This window comes from Hyperoodon ampullatus (assembly GCF_949752795.1).
Source record: "Hyperoodon ampullatus genome assembly, chromosome: 5".
Taxonomy (NCBI): domain Eukaryota; kingdom Metazoa; phylum Chordata; class Mammalia; order Artiodactyla; family Ziphiidae; genus Hyperoodon; species Hyperoodon ampullatus.
This window is the reverse complement of record NC_136918.1, coordinates 91,365,812-91,387,149: the sequence shown is the minus strand read 5'-3', so window position 1 is coordinate 91,387,149 and position 21,338 is coordinate 91,365,812. Positions and strand designations below refer to the sequence as shown.

General features: G+C 38.1%; 1 protein-coding gene across 1 annotated transcript; it reads left to right on the top strand.

Annotated features, from left to right (window-relative positions):
- Nucleotides 1-1,784: 1,784 nt before the first annotated feature.
- On the top strand, nt 1,785-16,429 carry HHLA2 (HHLA2 member of B7 family; the record flags this gene model as incomplete). Its single annotated transcript, XM_079704438.1, has 6 exons — nt 1,785-1,842; nt 3,646-3,996; nt 4,995-5,261; nt 12,968-13,281; nt 15,871-16,018; nt 16,383-16,429. 6 exons carry the CDS (start codon nt 1,785-1,787, stop codon nt 16,427-16,429), a joined length of 1,185 nt encoding a protein of 394 aa, XP_079560564.1.
- Between the last annotated feature and the right edge of the window lie 4,909 nt (nt 16,430-21,338).

Sequence of the window (21,338 nt, the reverse complement as noted above, 5' to 3'; positions counted from 1 at the left end):
TGTGTGCGCCCTTTAACAGTGGAGTCTCTATTTCCCACAGCCATCTGGCTCTCCCGAATGTAAGCCCTACTGGCCTTCAAAGTCAACATTTTGGGGGTTCATCTTCCCAGTGCAGGATACTTGGCTGGTGAGGTTGATGTGGGGCTCAGACCCTTCACTCCTTGGAGAGAAGCTCTGCAACTGTAATTATCCTCTTGTTTGTGGATCACCCACCCAAGGGTGTGGGTCATGACCATACCACATCTCTGTCCCTCCTATACCCTCTTTGTGGTTTCTTCCTTATATCTTTAGTTGCAGAAGATCTTTTCTGATAGTCTTCAGGTCTTTATCATCAATAGTTGCTCCGTAAATGTAATTTTGATGGGCCTGTAGGAGGAGATGAGCCTAGGGTCTTCCTACACTGCCATTTGGCCACTTGCCAAACATTTTAGCTTATTGCTCTGAGAAAGATGGAAACTATTAGAGTGATAATTTTGACATATGGAAAATGTTTTCCCTATTTATTTGTATTTTAATATGTTTTTGTTGCTTTTCCAGTTTTTTAAAGGTTTTTTTTTGTTTTGTTTTTGGCTGCTCCACACGGCTTGCAGGATCCTAGTTCCCCAACCAGGGATCAAACCTGCACCCTTGGCAGTGAAAGCACCAAGTCCCAACCACTAGACCGCCAGGGAATTCCCTGCTTTTCCCATTTTTATGTAGACATACCTGATATAGAAAAGTATAGCCATGTTAAAAAGGCCCTTTTCCGAGGCTGTATATTCATTTATTTTATTTTAGTATTTAAAATGTAAAAATGAAACTATAAATTATTAATTTACCAGGTTTCATTTTGATAGGATATTATGAAGGAATCTAACTTTATTTTTTAGAATAGTTTTAATCATTCTTGCATCTCATATCCTACAGCAGATTGAGTACAACTTTGTAATAGTAGAGCTCCCAAATGATTTCTTCAAAATTTTCTTTTAGAGGTTTTAAAAATTATCTATAATCCCATCACTAGAGAAAATCAGTTCTATTTACTTACTTGAATTTATATCATGTGTGTATGCATTTTGCCATCTATATTTTCTCACTTTTTTTAGTTTTCAAAGTGCTGTTTGTAAACCATTATTTTAATGGCTGCTTCATAATTTGCACAATTATTGGACTTAAGAATATGTTTTCAGGTTTTGTTTTGCTGTTTTTTTAATGTGTGATTATAAATAACACGATAGTTAACACCATTGACATTTAATATTTAATTGAATTTATTTTTAGTATATTTCCTATAAAAGCAATACATGTCCACTGTAGAAAGCTTTAAAAATAACCAACAAAAACTATTATCCAGAGAACCACTATTTAACATATACCAAATCTTTATTCATTCAACAGCCATTTTTCAGCACCTATTATATAACAGGTACTGCTTTAGATGTGAAACCTGTTCTTCAGAGTTAACATCCTTCTGTAAATTTAGTGATACGTCATATCAGCCTCCTATGTGCAGAAATGTGTGTGCTTTTAAAAAGGGACTATGCTTCTTAAAAGTAGCATTGTAATCTGATTTTTCTCCTGTAACATTAAGAGCTTCTTTTGATGCCATTGAACCATATTTTACAGTATTATGTTTAATGGTTGCAGAAGAATTATTTGTGTGAATGTACCGTAGTTAATTTAATGAATCTCCTATAGGCAGACACTTTACTTCTTTCTTTTCCAATTCCTGTTTGTACTTAAAATCTGTAACTTGTATATTTTGCTTCTCTTTGATAGTATAACTAATATGACCTCCACATGACATGAAGGCAGCTCTGTCTTTCTTCTTCATTCTTGTACCATCTCTATGTGGATCTCAAGGTAAGCACCTTTATAATACACCCAAGTGTCAGTTGTTTGTATCATTAGATAGGAACATGAGCCACAAGGCAAGGGGGCTGTTTCCTCTGTAGCCATAGCTTGTCAACCAGTCTAACTTTTCTTCTATCTACTCTAAGGTTCTTTCTAATCTGTTATCTGCTACCAAATATAAAATCACTAGAAAGGCAAGTTTGATTGATTGGTTGATTTGGGTTTTTTTTTAAGTGTAAGCTTGGTACTTACTTGACACTTGACAAAAGGCATTATCAGCTTTGCTAGGCCCTGTGGCAGGCATTTTAAATTATCCAATGAAATATTAGAGGTGTTTAGTAGAGCAATTAGGGAGGTCGACAAAAACACTCCTTTTCTTTCCCACCTTTCCATGTCTTTCTTCTCAGCTTGATGCCACATTCCTCTAGCCCTTTGTACAGAGATAGACTAAATCTCTCTAAGGCAAAGTGGGACATGGCAGAGTGGAAAGAGCCTCAGAGGAAGGGGCAAAGGAAAAAAGACTTTGTGACAAGGCTATGTGAACACCTGATTATCCCATCTTGGGTGGCTTTGACCAAGGTCAAAGGAGTTTAGTCCATTGTCTGTAAGATAAGGTCCTTTCCAGTGCAAATATCACAGAATTCATATATAGGGCATATGATCTACTTAAAATGTTTTGTGAATTGGTTAAAAAATCTGGATACTGCCTTCAATGATTATGAAACGGGTAAGTAGATTTTCTTTGCAAAAACTTGATTGTGATGAGTCCATTTGCTTTATTTAATTAATTTATTTATTTTTTTATTTTTTGTGGTATGCGGGCCTCTCACTGTTGTGGCCTCTCCCATTGCGGAGCACAGGCTCCGGACACGCAGGCTCAGCGGCCACGGCTCACGGGCCTAGCCGCTTCGCAGCATGTGGGATCTTCCCAGACCGGGGCACGAACCCATGTCCCCTGCATTGGCAGGCAGACTCTCAATCACTGCGCCACCAGGGAAGCCCCCATTTGCTTTTTAAAATCACCTTCTGAAGTTGACAGTAAAAAATATATATAAATATATATATATATATATATATATATATATATACGCACATATACAAACTTATATATATTAGGAGGATTGGACCTCTACATTTATATCCAGAATAATATTCCTTAACTATATTTTGATGGACTCATAGTATATCCTGAGAGTTGTCTTAAAGCCAAAATAAATGAATCACTTCATTTCCCCTTTTGGACTCCTCCTCTTATGTGCACCCTTTCTTGAAAGTAATGTCTACATATTCCCAACAGACCCCTTAATGCAGCGTTGTCTTCTACATGCTCCAAATATTTCCTAACCCAACCAAGTTAAGTTTATTCTTTTAGGGCCTGCTGGCTCCAGCTAGCTGGATAAACTAATTTGTTATTGTTATAGTAGGTGTTAAAAGTGAATGTGTTCAGGGAATAAAATCAACAGGAATCTTTAATTTATATAATATACATAATTTCCAGCAACTGTAGCAAGCCAGGATGAGAGGAGAGATGAGACTATTGATCAAGCATGGAACAAAGTTCCTATGCTTTATGCTGTTGTCAATTCTCATGGTTACATTGAATACAACAGATACTCGATTGAAATTGCAGACAGTCAAACATAGAGCTTCATGGCTTGTTTCTAGTAATTAGACTAGCAAGTGTTCTTGATAGATGATGTGGTCTGTTAATTTATCAGGCTGCTGACCTAGGATAGTTCTTCTAGGTAGTCCTGATATAACCCTTGATAAGCACCCATCACTAACTCTCTTCCTAACTGCTCTTGTTTTTAGATACGTTCTTTTTAGCTTCCTTTAGTCATGTTATTATGAGTGAGCAAATAGTCATTGGAAGACTTGATGAAGATGTAATTCTCCCTTGCTCATTTGAGAGTGGGCCCAATGTTGTAGTTCACTGGAAGAATCAAGATAATTATGTTTACTCATACTACAAAGACAGTGACCAGTTGGAAAAGCAAGATCCCAGATATGTAAATAGGACATCCCTCTTCCATGGTGAAATACACAATGGGAATGCCTCCCTATCTTTCAAAAGATTAAAGCTTCAGGATGAAGGAATTTACATATGCTATGTGGGAACATCACATGGAAAAATCATAAACAAAGTGATACTAAAAGTGGGAGGTAAGTGTACATATAACATTTTACAAAACATGACAATGATACCATTCCATGTTTTCTGTAATGCCTTCTTCTTACTTTAATATGCTATGGGCTTCCTTCCAAGATAATACATACAAACTACCTCATTATTTTTAATGCATAGTGTCTCATAGTTTAGACATGCTATAATCGATGCACCTGTTCCTCCATTAGTAGGTATTTAGGTATTTCTAGTGTTTTACGTTACAGAAAATGTTGTGATGAACATCCTTATATTTAATACTGGGAAATGGTCTGAAACAAAAGTATCAGAAGTAAAATTTTAATATGGCACTTACACCAGCAGCATAAGAGTATACATTTTCCCCTTAAGTCTTATCAACACCCAATATTAACCATCTTAAGACATTCTGCCAATATGATAGCTTAAAACTATTGAATTGATTTAAATTATATTTTTCTGTTTTCTAAATGAAGTTAATTGTAATACTATATGCTTTCCTCCTGTTTGTATTAACTTTGTCTAATCATTTATTTATTGGGAGGGGCATTTTCTAATGGGTTGTTTTATCTAGCTCTTGTTCTTTCTCCCTCTGTTCCATTTATCTGCTTCAGACCTTGACTCAGAAATCTAAGAATTATGGGTAAACAAAGAATCAAAAAGGCTCTGAGTCAGTACCTGAAGAGTACAAACTGCTGTGTGAGCTCTAGTTTATCAGCTTTGACACCCACATTTTGACTGCTCAGTGAGGCCATTAGATTTTTTTCTAGAATTCTTTCTAGAGAATTGAGCTTGCTAGTTGTTATGTATCCATACATGCTTTTTTTTCCTTGTAGATCACCAGACTATATCTTAAGGTTCTACAGAGTTTTTGCTGTTTTTTCTTTCAGAAACTGCCAAGTTTTGCTCACAAAGCTTAGCTTTTCATTTCATGGGTATTAAAATAATGTATTCTGCACAGATGGACTAAAAAGAAGCTAATGACAGTTCCTCACGTGCCCTTCTTTCTCCCACATAGCTTTTGTCACACCTGTGATGAAGTATGAAAAGAACACCACAGACAGCTTCTTAATATGCAATGTGTTAAGTGTTTATCCTTATCCAATTATCACATGGAAAGTGGATAATACACCAATCTCTGAAAACAATAAGGAAGAAATCGGATCTTTGGGTCCTTTTTATATTAACAGTAGAGTAAATATTACAGGATCAAATTCATCTTATCAATGTGCTATTGAAAACACATTGCTGAAGCAAACATGGACAGGGAGATGGACAATGAAAGGTAGGCTCCACAAGGCTTTCTGTGTACCTGTGCTGTCAGAGATTGGGAGGGAATGGGGTTTGATTTACAGGTTAAGAGAGGAACACAAAGGAAGGAAATGCATTTGCAGCAGTTAGAAGACCAGGACTGGAGTCCCAGATCTAATATTACTGGCTCTATTTACCTCAAGCAATTATTTTGACTTCTGAGCACTGGTTCCTCGTTGGTAAAATGGAAGTAATTCTTACCTTGCAAGGTGTTTATGAGTTGAAGGAAAACAATTGTGAAATGGAAAGCAGAAAATACATCCATGAACGTTACTGTATTTCTCTATGGTTCTTCTACATAGAATTTTCTACCTGCATTGCACTTTAGAAGATCAGAGGAGAAGGAAAGGATACTTGTTTCCCAGCAGGTCACAACCTCTGATTCTTGCCAGTTTTTCAACCAACAGAAATTAGTATTGCTTCTGTTTAGTCTCTTTATGTTTAGTCTTCTTAAGTAGTATTAGCCCATTAATCTTTATCAACACCTCTACGCCTTCCTCTCATTTATTTGAACAAACCCAAACTCTCACCAGTCTCTATATCTACAAGCTACTGCTTAAGAAGAGTTTAAGGAGAAGAAAAATTAATTTGGCACCATTTATCTAATTCTGAGGAAAATTATCAATATTCTTTTATACTTCACTAGAAGCAAAGCAAATTTTTTCTGTAAATCTCTATTATATGGGGAAAGTGGAGGTTAGCTTTCCTTTTTGGCCTTCTCTTCCCCTGAGTTTCTTTTTTTTAATATTTAAATTTATTGAAGTATAGTTGACTTACAATATTATATGAGTTTGGGTTATAAAACATAGTGATATTTTTATAGATTACACACTATACAAAGTTATTATAAAATATTGACTATATTCCTTGTGCTGGACATTACATCTCAGTGACTTATTTATTTTGTAACTGAAAATTTGTATCTCTTAATCATCTTTAACTATTTCGCTTCTCTTCCCATCCCTCTCCCCTCTGGTAACCATTAGTTTGTTCTCTGTATCTGTGAGTCTGTTTTTGTTTTATTATGTTTGTTTGTTTTTAGATTCCACGTATAAGTGAAAACATACAGCATTCGTCTTTATTTCTCTACTTATTTCACTAATTATAATACCCTCCAGGTCCATCCATGTTGTCACAATAGCAAGATTTTATTCTTTATTTATGGCTTAGTAATATTCTACTTTGTGTGTGTGTGTAACTCAAATCTTCTTTATCCATTCAGCTGTCAATGAGCACTTGGTTGCCTACATATTTTGGTTATTGTAAATAATTGTGCTATGAGCTATAAACATTGGGGTGCATATATCTTTTTGAATTAGTGTGTTTGTTTTCTTCAGATAAATACGCAGGAGTCAAATTCCTGGATCATATGGTAGTTCCATTTTTAATTTTTGAGGAACCTCCATCATGTTTTCCATAGTGACTGCACCAATTTAAATTCCCACCAACAGTGCACAAGGATTACCTTTTCTCCACATCCTCACCGACACTTGTTATTTGTTGTCTTTTTGATAACAGTGATTCTGACAGGTGTGAGGTGATATCTCACTGCAGTTGCATTGATTTGTACTTCCCTGATGATTAGTGATGTTGAACATCTTTTCATGTGCCTATTGGTCATCTGTATGTCTTATTTGGGAAAATGTCTACTCAGGCCTCTGCCCATTTTTAAAAATCAGATCATTTGGTTTTTTTGTTTCATATTGAGTTGTATGAGTTCTTTATATGTTTTGGATATTAAACCCTTACCAGGTATATCATTTGCAAATATCTTCTACCTTTCAATAGGTCACCTTTCAGTTTTACTGATGGGTTCCTTCCCTGTGTAAAAGTTTTAAAATTTGATTAGGTCTCATTTGTTCATTTTTGCTTTTGTTGCCCTTGCCTGAGGAGACAGATCGAAAAAGTATTGTTAAGACTTATATCAAAGAGCATACTACCTATATTTTCTTCCAGGAATTTTATGATTTCAGTTCTTACATTTAAGTCTTTAATCTGTTGTGAGTTTATTTTTGTATATGGTATGAGAAAATATTCTAGTTTTATTCTTTTACATGTAGCTTTCTAGTTTTCACAACACCACTTATTAAAGAGACTGTCTTTTTTCCACTGTATATTTTTGCCTCCTTTGTCATAGATTAATTGACCATAAGTGCATGGGTTTATTTCTGGGTGCTCTATTCGGTTCCAGTGATCTATGTGTCTGATTTTTGTGCCAGTACCATACTATTTTGATTACTATAGCTTTGTAGTGTAGTCTGAAGTCAGGGAGCATGATAACTCTAGCTTTCTTCTTTCTCAAGATTTTTTTGGCTATTTGGCGTCTTTTGTGTTTCCACACAAATTGCATTGGATCTGTAGATTGCTTTGGGTAGTATGGACATTTTAACAATGTTAATTTTTTCCAATCCATGAACACAGAATAGCTTTCCATTTATTTGTATTGTTTTCAATTTCTTTCATCAGTGTCTTACAGTTTTCAAAGTACAGGTCTTTCATGTCCTTGGTTAGATTTATTCCTAAATATTTTGTTCTTTTTTATTTAATTATAAATAAGACTGTTTTCTTTGTTTCTCTTTCTGATAGTTTTTTATTAATGTACAGAAACACAACTGATTTTTTGTATATTGACTCTGTATCCTGCAAATTTATTGAATTTGTTTATTAATTCTAATAGCTTTTTGGTGGAAATTTTATGGTTTTTTAATGTATGGTATCATGTCATCTGCAAATAGCAACAATTTTAATTCTTTTCTTCTAATTTGGGTTGCCTTTTATTTTTTTTTCTTGTCTGATTGCTGTAGCTAGGATTTCCAATACTATGTTAAATAGAAATGGCAAGAGTGACATCCTTGTCTTGTTCCTGATCTTAGAGGAAAAGCTTTCAGCTTTTCACCCTTGAGTATGATGTTACCTGTGGGTTTGTTATATATGGCCTTTTTATGTGAATGTATGTTCTCTCCAAACCAACTTTGTTGAGAGTTTTTATCATAAGTGTTGTTGAATTTTGTCAAATGCTTTTTCTGCATCTTTTGAGATGATCATGTGATTTTTATCCTTTGCTTTATTAATGTGGTATATCAGATTGATTGATTGATGGATATTATACCATCCTTGCATCCCTGGGAAAAATTATACTTGATCATAACATATGATCCTTTTAATGTGTTGTTGAATTAATTTGGCTTACAATATTTTGTTGAGGATTTTTTTTTTTTTTTTTTTTTTTGCGGTATGTGGGCCTCTCACTGTTGTGGCCTCTCCCGTTGCGGAGCACAGGCTCCGGACGCGCAGGCTCAGCGGCCGTGGCCCATGGGCCCAGCCGCTCCGCGGCATGTGGGATCCTCCCGGACCGGGGCACGAACCCGCGTCCCCTGCATCGGCAGGCGGACCCTCAACCACTGTGCCACCAGGGAAGCCCTGTTGAGGATTTTTGAATCTATGTTCTTTGGGGATATTGGCCAGTAATTTTCATTTCTTGTAGTGTCTTTGATTGGTTTGGTATCAGGGTAATGTGGCATTGTAGAATGTGTTTGGAAGTGTTCTCTCCTCTTCAATTTTTTGGAATAGTTTGAGAAGGATAGGTATTAACTCTTCTTTAAATATTTGGTAGAATTCTCCTGTGAAGCCATTTCATCCTGGACTTTTGTTTGTTGGAATTTTTTTAGTACTGATTCAGTTTCATTACTAGAAATCAGTCTGTTCAGCTTTTCTATTTCCTCCTGAATTAGTCCTGGAAGAGTGTAAGTTTCTAGGAGCTTATCCATTTCTTCCAGGTTGTCCTATTTGTTGGTGTATCACTGTTTATAGTATTCTCTGATGATTGTATTTCTGTGATATTGGTTGTAACTTCTCCTCTTTCTAATTTTATTTATTTAGCACATCTCTTTTTCTTGATGAGTCTGGCTAAAGGTTTTTCCAATTTTGTTTATCTTTTCAAAGAAACAGCTCTTAGTTTCATTGATCTTTTCTATTGTTTTTTGGTCTCTACTTCATTTATTTTCACTCTGACCTTTGGTATTTCATTTCTCTACTAGCTTTGGTCTTTATTCATTCTTCTTTTTCTATATCCTTTAGAAAAGATACGTTATTTGAGATTTTTCTTGTTTCTTGAGGTGGGCCGGTATCATGATATACTTCCCTCTTAGAATTTCTTGTGATGCATCCCATAGATTTTGGAACATTGTGTTTCTATTTTCATTTGTCTCTAGGTGTTTTTTGATTTCCTCTTTGATTTCTTCATCGACACTTTGTTTTTTAGTAGCATATTGTTTAGTCTCCACGTTTGTGCTCTTTCCAGTTTTCTTCCTGTAATTGATTTCTAGCTTTATACTATTGTAGTCAGAAAAGATGCTTGCTATGATTTCAGTCTTCTTAAATTTATTGAGACTTGTTTTATAACCTAGCATTGTGACCTATCCTGGAGAATGTTCCATGTGCAGTTGAAAAGAATGTATATTCTGATTTTTTTTGTATGGAATGGTTTCTACTTATTTATTAAGTCCATTTAGTCTAATGTGTCATTTAAGATCATTTGCTTATCTGGGAAACTATTTCTTCTTCAATTCTGAATGATAACCTTCCTTGGTAGGGTAACCTAGGTTGTAGGGTTTTTACCCTTTCAGCATTTTAAATATATCATACCACTCCCTTCTAGCCTGCAAAGTTTCTGCTGAAAAACTAGCTGATAGTCTTATAAGAGTTCCCTTTTATGTGACTCTTTTTCTCTTGCTGCCTTGAAAATTTTTTTGTCTTTAACTTTTGCCATTTTGATTATGATATGTTGGTGTGGATCTCTTTGGGTTCATCTTGTTTGGGACTCTTTGAGATTCCTGGACCTGAATATCTGTTTCCTTCTACAGATTAGGGAAATTTTTAGCCATTATTTCATCAAATATGTTTTCTATCCCTTTCTCTCTCTCTTCTCCTTCTGGGACACCTATAATATGAATGTTAGTATGCTTGATGTTGTTCCAGAGGTCCCCTTAAACTATCCTCATTTTAAAAATGTATTTTTTTCTTTTTTGTTGTTCTGATTGGGTGGTTTCCACTATTCTATCTTCCAGGTGACTTATACATTCTTCTGTATTACCTAATCTGCTCTTGATTCCCTCTAATTTTCATTTCAGTTACTGTATTCTTCAGCTCTTTTTTATATTTTCTAATTCTTTGTTGAAGTTCTCACTGTGTTCCTCTGTTCTTTTATTGAGTTTGGTGAGCAACTTTTTTTTTTTTTTTTTTTTTTTTGCCGTACTCGGGCCTCTCACTGTTGCGGCCTCTCCCGTTGTGGAGCACAGGCTCCAGATGCACAGGCCCAGTGGCCATGGCTCACAGGCCCAGCTGCTCCGTGGCACGCAGGATCCTCCCAGACAAGGGCACAAACCCACGTCCCCTGCATCGGCAGGTGGACTCTCAACCACTGCCCCACCAGGGAAGCCCCTGGTGAGCATTTTAATGACCATTGCTTTGAACTCTTTATCAGGTAAACTACTTATCTCCATTTCATTAGGGTAGTTCTTTCATTTGGAACATATTTCTCTGTCTTTTCAATTTGTTCAACTCTCTGTTTGTGTTTATAAAATTAGGCAATACAATTACCTATCTCAATCTTGAAGGTATGTCCTTGTGTGAGAGTCTCCCTATGCAATCTCCGTGTGCCCAGTGGCTTTGGTGGGAGAGCTGGATATGAAGCAAGCATGGAGAGGGACCTTTTCTGGGGCACTCCAGGGCTATCACTGGCACGGGCTGGAGCTGGGGGGTGGGGTGGGCTAGAGTTGGAGCCTGGTATGGACTGGGGCTTCTCCTCAGGTGTGTTGGGGGCTGCTGCTTTGGTGAGGGGTGGGGACTAGAGCTGAGCCAGTCACAGGCCAGGGCTTCTTCTGGGGCATGCTGGGGGTGCAGCCTTGGTAGGTGCAGGCTGGAGCCAGGGGGGCTAGAGCTGGAGCCTGGCACAGGCCAGGGCTTTTCCTGGGGCATGTGAGGACTACTGCCTTGACAGGGGTGGAGCTGGAGCAGTGCAGGGTCTCCCTCATGGGTGTGGGTCCTGACTAGATCACTTCTCTTCCCCTCCTATTCACCTTGGTGTATTTTTTTCTTTATATCCTTAGTTATAGATGAGCCATTCTGCTGGTCTTCAGGTCATTCTCAGAGAGAGTTGTTTTATATGTAGTTGTAGTTTTAGTGTGTCTGTGGGAGGAGGTGAGCTTGGGGTCCTCCTACTCTGCCATCTTGGTCCTGCCTCCACCCCTGAGTTTCAAATTCTCAAAATATTCACCAAGAAGACACTAAAAATATGAATTATTCACTACCTTTATATGATGTCAATAGTGTGAGCAGCCAGTGTTCTCTGTTCATCAGCCAGGCAGCAATGGAAACATGGGAAAGGGTTGAAAATATTAAATTGCAAATATTTTCTAAGGAAAATCATAATTTCTCATGTTTATTCAGAAATGAGTATCCTGGAGTTCCAACAGTTCCTTAGGCTCAACGTTATTTTGTCTTGTTGAGGATCTATTATGTGCCAAGCTTTGTCACTCTCATACTGTGAATTTAAAAACCAGATGTGTACTAGATGCTGTGGACTCTTACTTCTGGATCCACAGCATCTAGTACAAACATGTAAAACTAAAACTAAACCAGGAACGTAGCATACAAAGAGAGTGAGTAATTCTGTTCACTGTGGTTGGGTATGGATCAGGTTTTTACAGAATATATGCTTAAGGAAGTTGCATAAGGGCAGAATTTTAAAAGAGCAATAGGAAATTCCAGGAGAACATAGGCATTCCAGGCAAAAAAACATACTATACACAAAAGCACAGAGGAGTAAATATTGCTTGAATTTGTGGAAATATAAATGGTTGAGGGTTAAACGGAAGTATCAAAAGATAAGCCTAGAGTAGAAGGCAAAAACCAGATCAAATGCCTTCATCTTGCTGAAGAGCTTGAGCCAGCCCTGGAGGTAGTATGGAGCCAAAGAAGGATATGAAATATTAGAGCGACTGGAAGTGGCATTTTAGATGGCTTGCTTTGGCATCACTCTCTCGCAGGTGGACTGCAAAGTAGGTATGTCTAGAACCAGGGAGAACAATTCACGGTAGTCCATAGAGGTCAGCTGACAGAACCAGAGAATAGGAAGGACAAGATGGAGTTAGCTCTGGAGGGGCAAGCTAAGAATACCCAGCAGAGTCTCTGTTCTAAGAGCTTGGTCCAGTGAGGAATTACCTGCACAATTAGAAATACACTTCTTATGTGCAAGAAAAGAGACTCTGTCTTGAAAGAGAGATTAAGAAGTGGTGGAGACCATGAAAGTAGCAGAGACTGCCACGGTGTAGATAGTGACAAGGACGTAACTCCAGCACTCAGGGTCAGCAGAAGAAGATCACTGAGTTTAAAAGGCTGATAACCATAGCAACATTCTTGAGTGATCACCGTCAGGCTGTAGGAGTTAAAAACCAGGTGTGTCACCTTCCTAGCTGGCCCAGGCTTAGGTCTCCTGAAGCCTAAGCTTAACCTTGGTGGGAGACTTTGAAATAGTGGTAGTAAAGCTTTTAATAAACTCCACAGTACAAATATCTCATTGCTTTCCAAAAGGTATTTTCAAAGATATTTCTAAGTGTAACTTAGAAAATTCATTTGAAAATTTTGTTTTCATTAATCTTTACTTTTCTATTCTGTTGTTAGATGGACTTCGTAAAATGCAAAATGAAAACGTTTCACTCTCGTGTAAACCTGAAAACAGTTTTATCCTACCAAATCAAGATTTCACAGTCACTTGGTCCAGAGTGGACAGTGGGAATTCTTTGGTCCTGGCTTACTTTCTGAACTCCTCACAAGAAACAATTATCAATGAACCCCTACTTTCATGGAACAAAGAGCTGATAAACCTGCATGACTTCTCTTTGACTTTGAAGGATCTTCATCTTTCAGACAGTGGGGAATACCTGTGCAAAATTTCTTCAAGCAAGTATACTTTACTCACCATCCAAACACTGCATGTAGGTAAGTTACAAGTAGGGTTGCATAATGGGTTTAGGGTACAGCATTAGAGATTGTGAACATCAAACAGGAAAATTAGGCTGCCATTTCAAGAATACCTTTGTATGAAATTTCTGAAAATACTGTCTACAGGGATACTTCCAGTCAAGACAATCTCCTTCCTTCAACCACAGGCAAGTCTTGCATTGAAAAAAAAAAAAAAAAAAAGAAATTACTCCCCAAAGATTTCCTTTTTAGGGTTTCAGGGCTTCAGAAATGAAGAGGGAACCTATATGTTTTGTTACTCTGTGGGCTGAGCATCTTCAGTTCCTGCTTACCACTGTGCCTCATCTGTGCCTCAGGGTCTGGGTTTGGGGAGTTGAAGCTGTGTAGGTACAGGAGGAAGTTAGAATTTGGACTCTGCTGGATGCTGGGGAAGCATGGTCTGTGAATCTGGTGAAAACACTTATCAAAGGACATTTGAAACATTATGTGTATGCCTGATTTGGCTCATTTTTTTTTTACCTCTATTGGTAGCTAACTGGTAAAACTCATTAATTAAAATATTTCTAGTCCAGTATCCATAGAGTCATGGAATGTATACTCATGAAGTTGACTTTCAAGGTGGGCTGATCACCCTTACCCTTAAGTGATCAACTTGACATCATGGGAGACCATGGCACTTCTCTTTCTATTCTTTATTAAAATATGAGTCAGTGGAACTATGTTTTAGAAATATTTTTATCACTCTAGTTATGAAAATTAGGAGAAATAACAGATTTGAAGGTTTGGAGATTCTATTTAGTGCGTTTTGGAGATAAGAATACAGAGTTGTCCTTGGGTCAAGGACAACTTCAAACAGATAGAAACTTCAAGACACTGAGTGATAACACTCCCTTTGTAGAGTTGCTACTTTGAGGGTACTGAAAACTGAGATGCAGATGAAGCTCCTATTTTTCCCCAAAATAGGGCTGTCACTTTTACATAAAATACAGTTAAGCTTTAATTCTGTTTTCTTAAATGTTGGATTCATTTTGGAGTTCAGAAAATAATCAGGAAGAAACAGTCTAAAGACCACATCTGGCCCATCTTTCTAATTAGAGGTCTAATTTTCAGTTTACACAAAGTGAAGCATCATGACCATTCCATCTCTGTCAAAGAAAAGCTTTTCAGAACCTCTCATTCTGAAGTAAAATACTGGTCAGTTGAGACTGCAAGAGGGTTTGCCCGTACTTCCCCCCAGAAAGTGGTCTATAGCAGGAACTACCCCATCAGGGCAGGGAACAGGACAAACACTCTTTCAAGGAAACTTGGTGTTCTGTACTGAATTGCAATTTTCTGTTTGCTGCCTTGCCCAGGAAATACTGCAGTATTTGAAAAGGAGGCCCAGATAGTGGGGCTTATGATTCCTAGAGTCTGGATCTTCTCTAGAAAGTTTGCACTGAATTGAATGAAATTAAATAATTCTTGCTAAATTTTGCTGCTGAATCAATATGTGATCTTGGACAAATCCCTTTACAGATGGGGGAACTGAGGGTCATGGATAAAGTAAGAAGCTGTACATTGCAGAATTTTCTTCAGGAGGAAAAATATGCCTATGAAAACACCTTAGGAAGTCAACATTTCTACTTAATTACTCCTTCTCTACATGGGTATAGAATTTCAGGATGACAAATATGTGGAGAGATTAATGTTTTATTGGTTGTAAAACATTAAGTAAAAGTATATTCATAAAAATTGACATCCATTATACAGAGCTGTTCATTTTAAAGAAAAGCCATAATTATCTTCCCCCCTGAATTTGACCTCTGTTCTCTAATGCTTGCTCCTTACTCTTTGGTAGAACATGGATTATAAGATTAGCTGGTTCTGACTTTGGTTACTCAAGTTCTCCAAGTTTCTGGCTTCTGAGTTCCCCACTGCCTTTATTACTAATTATAACAATGCTAGTTCCAACAAAGATGCTGAAAGAAGTTCTGGCTCCTCCAGTTATTCCTGAGGAGCTCCAAGCACTATTGGTTATCCTGGTGGTCACCTGTCACCTTCTACTCAAGATCATGGCTCCTACTCAACTCTTCTCATCCCCTCTGCACTGCTCATCTCTATTCCTCTAGGATCCTGCCTTCTCCAAGCCAAGGGTACACTGCAACCTCCCTTTATCTCCCAAGGAATACACTAGGCTGAGGCTAGTTTGTAGTAATAATTATTCCTTTGTAAAAGTGTGTTGATTATCTTATTACAATAAAAAACAATAAAGACTTAAAATACATAGAAGACTCATTGTCTCTCAAGTTTTCAGACATTTTCTCTCCTGACTCTCATCCCCACTAGGCCCCAAATTGGTTAATATCACAGCTTTGGCAGGTTTCCCACAATAGACACATTGAGGTTGGGAGTTATTATTTATGCTCATGAAAAACTCTGGTCCAGACAAGGCTGTTGTTCATATCTTTAATGGGTCTTTTCACTAGGAAGAGTTTTTTCACTAATGTGAAATCTGTCTCCCATCCAGAATGCAGAAATAGCTAGTTATAAAATTAGTAAACATACTCTACTCACCATCTATACATTTTCTTTTATTTTCTGGTAACTTTTCTTCCAGCTTATAGACTTTTTGTTTGTTTTATTTAGAAGCAAGTCAAGGAACAGTTGTCGTAATAGTTGTTTCAACATTGGTGGCAGTCATGGTGGCAGTTTTGTTGCTTTCAGGGGTAACTCAAGCTGTTAAATCAAGAAGATGCATCTGTTTCTGCACAGGTAATATCTCATGGAGGTTTTGGTCTTGTACCTGGGTGTTCAGGTAGAGGTGTATCAAAGATACACCTGCAGCTGCACACCTACACTGCTGCTAGGCATGTAAATAGATCTGAATTTTCTGCAGAGTTGTTTTTAAACTTTTTCAAAAATTCCTTAAAAGGTGCCCACATTTCCACCTAACTATTTACTTCTAGGAAATTATCCTGAGTTAAATGGTCAGAGACACAGCAAGCTATATACAAGCACATCCATTGAATCACACTGCCAGTTTTTCACTGAATATTTTAATAATAACAGGAAATTGATTAAACAACTTGAAAGTCACGTTATTTAAATTGTTTTATTTGTCTTTTTTCTACTAAAGAGAGAAAATTTAGATATGGCAGTAAAATAATACACAGGATGATCTGAATTATCTTGCATTGAAAAATAGCTGGAAAGAAGCCAAAACGTTCTTTGCCTTTGTAGAGAGGTGCTACACATCTCTCCACCACACATCTGCCCAGGTACTTCTATTATGGCTGGACTTCCTTAAGTCCCTGGGCTCTGTTTTCACTTTCTTTGAGCTTTGCCTATAGTTGCTACTGCTCAAAACAGCATTGTCCTTGATGGGCTATTTTATTTTAATCCTTGTTAAGTTTTTTAAAAAACTTTTTCTAAATTTTCTGCTAGAAACCTGTGTTACTTACAGCAATTTAATTACTTGTAGTAATTTAACATGATACATTAAGATTCCATGGTCACAGGACTTCTTAAAAGACTTTGCTTTTATCAACAGAATTAGATCTATGAAAAGCTTGAATTTACTTATTTCCACATTTTACAGATCAGAAAACTAGAATCCAGAAAGTTAACACAAATTCTAAGTAGGTATGTGAAACAGACTCTTATATGCCCCACCTAAGATGACCCAGCTAACCAGTGGCAGAGGTAGCTCTAGGCCCCAAGAAGCTCTCCCTTCTTTCATAATCTCTCCGAGAAAGCTCTGAGTGTCCTGGGAGGTTTAAATAGATCCCATGTCCCTTCTTTTGATTGACATTTGCCTATTGCCCCTGCTGAAGTTAGGGTTATTTGATATAGCAGACACCATTATTGAAGATAGGATTTTAAGGGTGATCATGAGTGAGGATTTCACCAGTTGTAGCCCTGTGATTGTTTATACTAATAGGTCAGTCCCCTTACTTGTTGCTCCTGTCTCTTAGCTGCCAGAAGCAGAAAAAGATGGGAGGTTGCAGGTAGTCTAGTTTGTCCCCCACATGTAAACCCTAATATAATGATACTTGTGATTAGATTAGGTTCCAATTATAGGAGAGGGGGCACTACATACTGCTCCAGAATGATGGTTTAGTTTCTATATTGGAAGTGTGCACAAGTGAAGTTCCAACACAAAGTACCTGGCACACTCAAAACTGGACAAAGGGGAGCACAGAAGATAGTGCATTCCCCCAGAACTTTGCTAGAAAACCTGAACTTGAAGGGACAAGGAGAAAGAGCAGTGCCCAAAACCTGCAAGGAGAGTCATGGAATGAGCTGTGTTGTAAGGAGGGTGACCTTCACTCAGAGGACACAGGTAGACTCTAGGGAAGGAGCTAGAATAAGTACCTGATTTTGTCCTTCCCTGCCTTTGATCTCCACCCTACCTGGAAACCAGAGGGAAGAGAAGCCCTGCAGGTAGAACCCATCCAGGTCAGCTTCCCGTGGCAGAGAGCAGGATGGATTCTGATTCTGGAGGAGCAGTCAGGAGATATCAGAAAAAAACATGTTAGGGTATTGACCACTTAAATAAAAAGAAGTTTCACATTTCTTTAGTTAGGTGGGCTGAAAATATATTTCAAGCTGTTAAACTAAAAGTCACAAAACCTCCAGTTCCCAGGTTGTTGTTTCATATGACTATGGCTTGTATGTTTTCTTTTTAAAGTCCCTTTTCTATTACTCTGTTTTAAAATGCCCTTAGTATAAATTATCCTAGAGTTTAGCAAGACCCAGAAGGAAGGCCTTCCTTGAGAAATGACATTATGTCTCTTTTTCCTATCCATCACCACCTTGGCTATTTTCCATTGTTTATATCTGGTAGGAATCAGGCCAACAATCTTAAAGAGCCAGGAATTGTTGGCCTGGTTGAATTGCCTTTATCCCTGCTTTGGAGGACCTGAATCAGCCATAAGAATTTACTGCTGTCTGTTTCTGATGAGGTATTTGTACATTAAATGCATTTTTAATGCTGTTTGTTGGAAAAAAGATTTGAGGAGGGGAGTAACTAATGTGCTTCTAATAACATAATTATACTGAGGAGGGAATAAGGGAGAATTTGGGTGTTTGCGAAGATGTGTTTTTTTAAGTTCTGTTTTTTCTTGTAGAAGGGCATCCATCTACTGATCAGAGATCTAGCCATGCCGGTACTGCAGAAGAAAACATGGTAAGGCATTTCCTTTATCAAACTATTTATAGTATAAGGATGCTACTGTAAAAGGTAATTGAAGTTTTGACTGATTCACACATCATCATGCAGGACTTTGACACAGAAAAAAAGGCAGGAGGGGGCTTCCCTGGTGGCGCAGTGGTTGGGAGTCCGCCTGCCGATGCGGGGAGCGCAAGTTCGTGCCCCGGTCCTGGAGGATCCCATGTGCCGCGGAGTGCCTGGGCCCGTGGGCCGTGGCCGCTGGGCCTGCGCGTCCAGAGCCTGTGCTCCACAACGGGAGAGGCCACAACAGTGAGAGGCCTGCGTACCGCAAAAAAAAAAAAAAAAAAAAAAAAAAAAGGCAGGAGGGATTGCAGGATAATAGAATGGGGAAAAAAATACACTTAGGCTTTTCCCACTGTAATTAAATATGCTCTACTTGCTTAAATAAGTGCTTGCTGTTATCATCTCCAACTGTTATTTGTAAAGATGATTTCAAATGGCACTATGCACCAATATACTTATTATTCTGATGGAAACATGGGATTGCATAGGAGTGGAAGGCAATACAGACAGATAAAGAAGAGAAAAGCAGACTATAATTTCTGCCCAGAGTCAGACTGCTGAACTTCTACACTTTTCCAGCCACTTCTAGGTTCCTTCAGAACTTATAATTCACTTACGAATTATAGCTTGATTGCATACTTCCTTTTTGCTGCACACCTTTTATTATTTATGAGTTCCATTAATCAGAATAAGTAACAGTAAAGAGTGGGGTAAACTTGTTTTTCTACTTGTTAAAATCTCAGGAACATCTAGCAGGAAAATTAAAATTAACTGATAAGACCCAGACTTCATAACTACTTATTTTATAACTGTCTCACGGATCTCTGATTACAGATGCAAACAGTAGCTTAAAGCTCCCTCCTCCCAAAAAACAAAACAAAACACTACCAGCATTAAATACTTAAGATAAAAATGGTTATTCTGACATGAACAACAGTGATTTTGAGTCCATTTTTCTTGGTTCTAGGCTCTTTCAGAATATTCATTCAGTAAAGGAAGTGAAGACAAGAGTTGACAACACAGCACAAACATCCTTAATATCCAGTGATCTCACCTCCCCTTTCTTCACTGCGATTCCAGCAATGGCTTGTCATGACCTGACAATTCTGCCACTGCAAAGACTTGTGATACTGGCAACAGAATAATTACGTTCTTTCTCACGACCTAAGAATCATTCATTGACCCCCTACATGCATCAAGATTATAAATGCCTGGATGCCAAGGGTTCCAGTTCAGCGTGGAAAAGAACTATCCCATTCATTTACATTCCTGCTGCAATCAGCCCAGGAGGCTACAGTGAGGTTTCCGCCAAGAACTCAGAAGAAATGAATCACTAAGAGATGATTCAAAATCTGATTAACTAATGATGGGTGAGTGGTAGAAGCAGAAGTCACTTTAGTGAAAAGGTGAAAAACCAGAGCCTAGAAAACAAGGCAATGGATTTGCTAAAGTATTGTACTCTAGTTTTATATGAATGGTTAATATCAGTTTAATCAACTAGATTTAGTATGGTGAGTCTTAGGGACCCCAAAGAGTAAGAATGTCAGTATCTCTAAGACTACCCAGGGTGCAAAGGGCCCTATCAACTCAAGAATTGACATCTCTGGGGTTGGGTTGTACCCTTCAACACCAGGGTTTGCATAGCGGAGTGACCCTAGTTATGAAGATAATTTGATTTACTCTTTTGGCTCAGCTGTCATATTGTTAATCAGATTTCTAATAAATTTAGATTTTCATATAAATTTTTATGCAAGGAGAGAATGGATAATTCAGCTGGCTGGATGATCTGTTCTCAATTTCATCATCAATATATAAGAAAGAAAGCCTAACCAGGACTTTTGTTAACTTATTCAAGTTTTTAACCGTATAGTTTACAGGAGAAAACCAATCCTCAATTGTGTATTAATACTACCTGGTCCAATTTTCTTTATCAGCTGGACTTCTTTCACAAGCTCCTACTTTGCACATAGTTCTGTTGACTTCAGGTATTTGCTACAATGTTGTGACCAGTGTTCATCACAAACGGTAAAGTATTAAGGACGCTTAAAGAAAAACTTTAGAAAAGCACATAAGACACTTGGTGAGGAGAAAGTGCTCAGAATTGCTCTAGTCTACTTACGGTGATGAGGGTGATAAATTTAAAGATCAAAGCCAACACATTGAGGATGGCGGACAAGAAGGACTCTGTGTCCTTCAACGCTGCTGAATCCCTGAATTAATCTTAGAGCCACCTGTGTGAAGCAGGTTGGATCAGAGAGGCAGACTGCTGAGAACGACAGAATAAGGATTTATTATCGAGATTCAACATTATAGAACTGTGGGCACTGGTGAAGAAGTCTGCACCAGGCTGTCCCCTCTGCATCTGGTGCTGGGCCTGAGGTCGCTGTCAGTCAGTTGTGCCAGCGGTCAGGAAGGACAGCTGGACACGGACTGAGGAGGGACTGGAATTTATAAGGACAAACTGGACCCCATGCAGTCTCTCAGAGCCTCCAAAGTCAACACTGTGAGTGACCTGTAATATAAGCTGGCGCCCATTGCCGTGGAGCTGCACACCTGCCGGGCGAGGATTCTGACAGGAGCTGAGAGAGCTGCGGGTCCACAGAGCTGTGGCCCATCCCAGCTAGCTCACCTTTTTAGCCTGGAGTAATGTTTGCCAGCTATCACTGTGCCTGGGGCCATACATTGACCTTATGAGCACAGAAAGAACCCAGCTGTTCCTTCACTTCTTCCTCTCACATCTGGTGTATATTTCTGTTGTGTACCTCCAGCTTAGCCAAATTGGTACAATACAAAGACAGCATACCAGCTATCACTGACCTGAACATCTTGTGTGGGGTGTTGTTTCAGTATTGCACA